The sequence below is a fragment of the Gossypium raimondii genome, chromosome 11 (assembly GCF_025698545.1).
Source record: "Gossypium raimondii isolate GPD5lz chromosome 11, ASM2569854v1, whole genome shotgun sequence".
Lineage (NCBI taxonomy): Eukaryota > Viridiplantae > Streptophyta > Magnoliopsida > Malvales > Malvaceae > Gossypium > Gossypium raimondii.
Window position 1 is genome coordinate 47,635,038 of NC_068575.1, and position 7,506 is coordinate 47,642,543.

The following is a 7,506-nucleotide window of genomic DNA, read 5'->3' on the forward strand; positions in this document are numbered from 1 at the left end:
TTTTTAACTTTATTTATTTCAAAATCTCCCACTTTTGGGGCAAACCTTCGGGTCGTGCCATGTATATGTTTTTGCAATTTTAGTTCCTTTTAGTGACATATGGTCTTAATGCATCCAATGGTGATTGCTTTTATAATTTTGCGTAATATGATACTGACTAATAATTATGTATTTTTATTAATCAATAGAAATATTTATAATACTTCTCCAAAATTTATATTTATAGACACAAAAATATAAATGTTATAAAAGTCTACTTTTAATAATCATTGAAGTCTTATAGTATATCAAACTTTTTATCTTAATGGACATTCACTTTATAATAATAAAATGTTTATAACAAAGTAAACTTAATTAAATTTATGGATATAATTTTTTGAATTTTTAAAATTAATTGTTGAAATTTTTATAAATTAATTTTAACTTTTATATAATTAGGATCATTTTGACGGATATATAAATATTAATCACTAATTTTTTTCAAATGAATACTAAACCGACATGACGTGATTATTTTGTATCTTTTCATAATTAGATAATAAAAGATACTAATAGGTGGATAATTACAAATATAGTTTATTATTATTATTATTTAATATGATCATCTTTACAATAATAATGTTTAAGCTCTTGACATAGTTGATCTCGCAAATTAACTCGACATTAACTCAATTGAAAAATGACTATACGATTTTTCATTTTATAAAGCAATAAATATAATTATGAGAGTGTCTTTTTTTAAATCTTTTGACACGATTTTAACCAAAATGAATTTAAAAAATATTTAGAATTTAAATTTAATGTTAGAAAAATTGTGGTGCAAGAAAATAATAAAAATATACACTGATTTTAAGACTTTTATTTTACTTCTAGGATACAATAAATCTTAAAACAACAAAACATAATAATGAAAACGACATAATTGAATTTATATATAAACATATTATATCTCAAAGAAAATGTCATTTAGTGCATAATTTGTAGCATAAGTTGCGTTATTCCATATAGAAAATTTATGTTTATTCCTTACAAATCTTTTATGAAACTTGTCTATTCAAATATATTTGTTCATATGCAAAGAAAATAATAATCATTATAATTATTTTGAAAATAAAAAATCATTATATATAAAAACATATCCTTTAAATAATTTGTTCAAAACCAAAACCTTATATATCCTTTAAATAATTTCTTTATAAATACAAGTATAAGAAATATATTTTTTTCATTCATATCATAAATTTATTATAGGATAAACTACGTTGGAAGTCACCTAATTATTAGTAAGTTGTTTTAGTCATTTAATTATGAAAATGAACAAAATGGTCACCCAATTATTTGAATTTTTTATCATTTGCGGTTAAATGATGAAAAGTTGACGTGATCTTTTAAAATTGACATAATAACAACTTTAACTCTCAACATTTATATATTGTCCCATTTTAGTCTTGATTTAAAAAAAATAAATCGTCAATGCTTACACATTGTGTGATCTGACCATTTTGTAGTTTTGCTCTTTTTTGTAACCCTTACCAACATTGTCCTTTTATGTGATTTAATGAAAAAAAAAAAGGAACAACAAAAAGAAACGAAATAACCCAAAAATTGAATTGCTCGAAAAAAAAAAAAACTTACTTTGTTAATTCAATCCAATTGTAAGTTTAACATGTAAAAGCAATAATTTTTTTGGACATTGATTTGCTTCATCAACGGCGATCAACTTAAGCTAACAAAAAGAATTAATTATCATTGAAACATACCGAGTTCTTAGTCATTTGGAGAATAAGAAAAGTAAATTATTTGAGGATGATTTTTTTATATTTGCTTTTATTTCTAATTTACATATCATCTATTAAATTAAATTTTCATGTAAAAATAAGATAATTTTAAAATGTGTATTATTATATCAATTTTAAAAGTTGTCATATTAATCTTCTCCTAACCATTTAACAACAAGTAATTAAAATAAAAAAGTTAAAATATGTCACAAGTCTTTGTATTTTTATACTTTTATTTCATGGAATTTAATTCCTCCACTTTTTATATTTTAAAATTCAGGTTCAACTTTTAACCTTATTAATTTTTAAAACTCAAGTTAATTACAAAATTATTATTATTTAATTACATATCTATCAAATAAATATTTTTTTATTTGAAAAATATCACAACAACCTATTTTAACAACAACAAAACAAAACCATTAAGAATGTTAATGGTAAAAATTAAAAATTAAAATCTTTTCATTTTTGCATTAAAGTTTAGACCTAAATATTAAAGTTCCCAATTTTCTATTTGGTACGTAAAATTCCCAAATTCCACAATCCTGAAAAATTCCTAAAACTCTCTGGCTCATTTCACTCTGCAATCTCTCGATTAATCCACACCATCGCCGAGTTTGCTCCCCTTTAGCCATCAATTCTCCTCCATTTTCTTTATTTCTTCTGTTTCGTAGTCAAAACTTAAACTGCAACCTTAAACGGGCGATATATATATATTTATTCTCCATCACCTTGCTTCTTCTGGTATATGTAATTTTCTTTTTCTTCAGTTTGTTGAAAATATATTTTTACCCTAATTTTAGTTTTCTTTTGAATTGTGAATATACCGTTCATTAACATTTCTTGCTTCCACGTCTGAATTTGTGAGAGTTCAATCAATATAGTTCTAGGGTTATCGGTCTTGTTAATTTTCTTAGTATTCTGTTCTTTCTTTTCTTTTTTATCCCTTTTGAATGCTGTTTTTCTTTAGAACGAAGTTTGTTTTCGATTACTTTGTTTGGCTTGCTTGCTTTTGATATACATTTTTTTTCCTTTCACCAAGTACGGGTCAAATTTAAGTATGCTAATCAAACCAATAACCTAAATATTGCGTGATAGGTTTATAATTCGGGGTAGCTTAGTTATGACCAAATGCACTCTCATTGTTACTGACATTAGGTTTGTAAAAGTTGTCCTTATTTTGGGTCTTTACCAGGTACCACTGGATTATCTGTTGGAAAGTGGATTTTCTCATGAAAGTAGGGAGGTAGCTACCATTTGGTAATCATGATAAAGATTGGGGAAAACCAAAATGCAATTAGTAATATGGTGGATTGCAGAGATGCCATGCCTTGTAATGATGGAGTAAATGAAAATATGGTTGATATTGTGGATGAAACGGCACGTAGTAGAGATAGTGGGATAGTTGATACCTCTAAAAGGGCTGTTGTCGGATTTGAAGGGGATGCAGAATTTGAGCCACATAATGGCATCGAATTTGAGTCACATGAGGCAGCATATTCGTTTTATCAGGAATATGCCAAGTCCATGGGATTTACTACCTCAATTAAAAACAGTAGGCGTTCAAAGAAATCTAAGGAATTTATTGATGCTAAATTTGCATGTTCGAGATATGGAGTCACGCCAGAATCAGACGTGGGTAGCAGTAGAAGATCAAGTGTGAAAAAGACAGACTGTAAAGCCAGTATGCATGTGAAAAGAAGGCCGGATGGGAAGTGGATTATTCATGAATTTGTCAAGGAGCATAATCATGAACTTTTGCCAGCCCTTGCTTATCATTTTCGAATCTATCGGAATGTAAAATTGGCTGAAAAGAACAATATTGACATTCTAAATGCTGTTAGTGAACGGACGAGAAAGATGTATGTTGAGATGTCTAGACAGTCTGGTGGATATCAAAATGTAAACATGCTTCAGAGTGACGTAAAAAATCAGTTTGATAAGGGTAGGCACTTGGTTGTGGATGAGGGAGATGCCCAAATTATGCTGGAATATTTTAAGCGTATCAAGAAGGAGAACCCTGACTTCTTCTATGCAATAGATTTAAACGAGGAACAACGGTTGAGAAATTTGTTTTGGGTTGATGCTAAAAGCAGGAACGACTATCCAAGTTTCAATGACGTGGTTTCTTTTGATACCACTTATGTGAAATTCAATGAGAAATTACCATTTGCACCATTTGTTGGGGTTAACCATCACTTCCAGTCTATGTTACTTGGATGTGCATTGCTTGCTGATGAAACTAAGCCCACATTTGTTTGGCTAATGAAGACATGGCTTAGAGCAATGGGTGGACAAGCTCCCAAAGTTATAATTACTGACCAAGACAAAGAATTGAAGGCTGCGGTCGAAGAGGTCTTCCCAAACACGCGCCATTGCTTTGCTCTTTGGCATATTTTAGAAAAGATTCCCAAATCTCTAGCACATGTAATTGGGCCACATGAAAACTTTTTGCCTAAATTCAACAAATGCATTTTCAAATCTTGGACTGATGAAGAGTTTGATATGCGATGGTCGAAAATGATAACTCGATTTGAACTCCAAGATGATGAGTGGGTTCAATCATTGTATGAAGACCGCAAAAGATGGGTACCTGCTTTCATGGACAATGTCTTTCTTGCTGGAATGGCTACAAGTCAGCGTTCTGAAAGTATGAACTCCTTCTTTGATAAATATATCCATAAGAAAATTACTCTGAAAGAGTTTGTGAAACAGTATGGGGCTATTCTGCAAAATAGATATGAAGAGGAAGCTGTTGCTGATTTTGATACCTGGCAGAAACAGCCAGCACTAAGATCTCCATCACCATGGGAAAAACAGATGTCAATTGTTTATACACATGCAATATTCAAAAGATTCCAAGTTGAAGTCTTGGGTGTAGTTGGTTGCCATCCCAAAAGGGAAAATGAAAATCAAGGAACTATACCGTTTAGAGTTCAAGACTGTGAAAAGAATGAAAATTTTATGGTAATATGGAATGAAGAAATGTCAGAGGTTTCTTGTAGCTGTCGCCTGTTTGAATACAAAGGTTTTCTTTGTCGGCATGCAATGATTGTTCTCCAAATGTGTGGTCGCACAAGTATCCCTCCTCGTTATATATTGAAGAGGTGGACTAAGGATGCTAAGAGTGGGCAATCAACAACTGAAGGAACAGACCGAGTGCAAACAAGGGTGCAACGATACAATGATTTGTGCAAACACGCAATTGAACTGAGTGAGGAAGGATCATTGTCTGAAGAGAGTTATAACATTGCTTTTTGTGTATTGGTAGAGGCTTTGAAAAATTGTGTCAATGTTAACAACTCTTGTATCAGTGCGGTAGAATCTACTGGCCATGCTCAAGGTCTTCGTGAAGCAGAAGAAAAAAATCAAGGGAGTCTTGCTTCAAAATCAAGTAAAAAAAAGAGCACAAACAGGAAACGGAAGGTTAGTTGTGAAATTGGAAAGTTTGTTGACGTGTTTATGTTTTAATGTTGTTACTCTTGCCACTAGTCCCCAAGCAAAAAATGCAATCATTCAAGAAAGGAGTTTTATGTTTCAGGGGCAATCAGAGCCAGCTCTCATGTTTGTTGATACCCAGGACAGCTTGCAGCCAATGGTTTGTCCTAGCTTAACTCTTTTTACATGATGGATGTCATAGTTTCTTTCTTGTTGCATTGTTATTGGTCTGTGAAATTATTTTATTAACATTATTCATTGCATGTTGTACACTTCATCTATTTTCATTTTACAAAAGAAGTTTATAGCTTCATTCTAGTTGCGTTGTAATGTAAATGTTCTATACTATGGTGCATTGGGCTGTGAAAATGACTATATTAACTTTATTCTTTGCATCGTGTTAACTTTATCTACTGTCTTTTAATAAAGAACTTACTATAAATTATGGACAAGTGATATTAAGTGGTAGTCATAATGGGTTAAACTTTGTACTATTGAATTTTACTGAAAAATGAAGTATTGAAGATGATTCTGCATCTGATTTTTCTTGCAGTTTGGTGTGGATTCTCATAATAAGTTAATGTGGCTTTGTTATATTTTGTCTTTATCTGTGTAGGAGAACCTGAGCTCAGATGGGATAACTCTTAATGGCTACTATGGTGCACAACAGAATGTGCAAGGACTGGTATTTCATATTTTACTAATTTGAAAACCTATGGAGATTTCTAAAACTGTTGTAGTTTTAGCAATGATTTTAAATTGGGTTAATTGCAGGTACAGTTAAACTTGATGGAACCACCTCATGATGGTTATTATGTTAATCAGCAAAGCATGCAGGGTCTTGTAAGTTTTGCTTGCCTTATAACCATAATAATCAGTTAGAGAAAAATGACAATAGCAAACCCAACCAAACAGCTTCCCAACACAAATGAAATCATTACCCCAATAGGTTTGAGAAGTTTAACATCCTGAACTTGGTCTAATCTGAATCTGAGCACCACAATCAATCCAGCATTGCCCGGATTGGCTAAAAAGAACATGATGATCTGATCTTTTTGGGTTGCATTTGTAGGGACAGTTGAACTCTATGGCACCCGGCCATGACAGTTTTTTTGGCACTCAACAAAGCATGCATGGTCTGGTATGAAATTTTGTAATGCCATTTTGTTGATGACTTTGGTTATGTTAAAATGGTTATGACAATAAAAGTTTCTTTATTGTGCTTTCTCATGTAGGGACAATTGGATTATCGGCCTTCAGCTAGTTTCACTTATGCTTTGCAGGTTTGTTTGGAAAACATTTGTCAGATAAACTTGTTGAGCTGGCATCTGTTATTGAATATTTGTATTCCCCTATTATTGCAGGATGAGTCCCAATTGAGGTCAACACAATTGCATGGTGGTGTCTCAAGACATCCATGATGAAGAGAACGTTATGGTACCTGGACTTGCCTCTTGGGACATTTGACATTAGAGTCGGGGGGCTGTATATAATAATAGGAAAATTGAATCCACAATACAGTATATTCTCTGTTATTCACTTCTGCTAATTTCGTCGAACTCTAAACTAAAATATAAGGCATCCCACAGTTTCCTATGGGACATTGTGGGCTGAAATTTGGGTTGCTTTTGTCTTTGCTAATTCTGATATGCTTCTGCCTAAACGTTCTGGAGAACTAAAGCACGACTTGCATTTTTACTTGTCGCTTTTAACAGCAATGACAATGATTTGAGAGCAATTGGAGCAGGCTGGATTCTTTTCCTAAACCTCTTTCATAGTTATGACTTTCTAAGGTTTTATCGCAAATGGAAATCCCAAATAAGCAATGCTGCTTTTAGATATTAACTTTTCACCTTTATATGACATTTTCCAGAGACTTCATGCTTTTAAAATCTGTTTCATGTTTAATGTTGTGTGCACTACTTAGCCCTGCCCCAACCTATTGTCCCCCCCCCCCCCAACCCTTTTTATTCAAGTCCTATTGTTTTTTTTTTAGTGGACCTTAGTAGAATGTTTTAACCTACGATCTTTAATTGTGGAAGGGATCTTTGAATGTATTGAAATGTCTGGTCCTATTTAGTGAGATATTTTCGAGGGGGGAAAGGAAAGGCTCAAATTGCTGTCACAGTTGACAACAGGTAATTGTAATATGTTAATGTAGCTTCCTCTTGAGAGCTTACATTAAGATTTTCACCATGATGATTATTAGTGTTGTTTTGGGTATGTTCTTTTTCTAGATGAGATTTGTCATTCTTACTAGGGGTGAGCATTCAATCGAATTAAATCGAAT

At 32.0% G+C, this 7,506-nt stretch overlaps 1 protein-coding gene across 2 annotated transcripts; it reads left to right on the plus strand.

Moving 5' to 3' along the window:
* The first annotated feature begins 2,288 nt into the window (after positions 1 to 2,288).
* Positions 2,289 to 6,982, plus strand: LOC105803490 (protein FAR-RED IMPAIRED RESPONSE 1). Of its 2 annotated transcripts, none has more exons than XM_012635706.1 (8): positions 2,289 to 2,528; positions 2,974 to 5,204; positions 5,320 to 5,376; positions 5,833 to 5,901; positions 5,991 to 6,059; positions 6,289 to 6,357; positions 6,452 to 6,499; positions 6,581 to 6,982. In XM_012635706.1, exons 2-8 carry the CDS (start codon positions 3,045 to 3,047, stop codon positions 6,635 to 6,637), a joined length of 2,529 nt encoding a protein of 842 aa, XP_012491160.1. In that variant the 5' UTR covers positions 2,289 to 2,528; positions 2,974 to 3,044; the 3' UTR covers positions 6,638 to 6,982. The 2 variants fall into 2 exon arrangements, with proteins under 2 accessions (XP_012491160.1, XP_012491161.1); XM_012635707.1 differs by having other exon boundaries at positions 2,289 to 2,522.
* Positions 6,983 to 7,506: the final 524 nt, after the last annotated feature.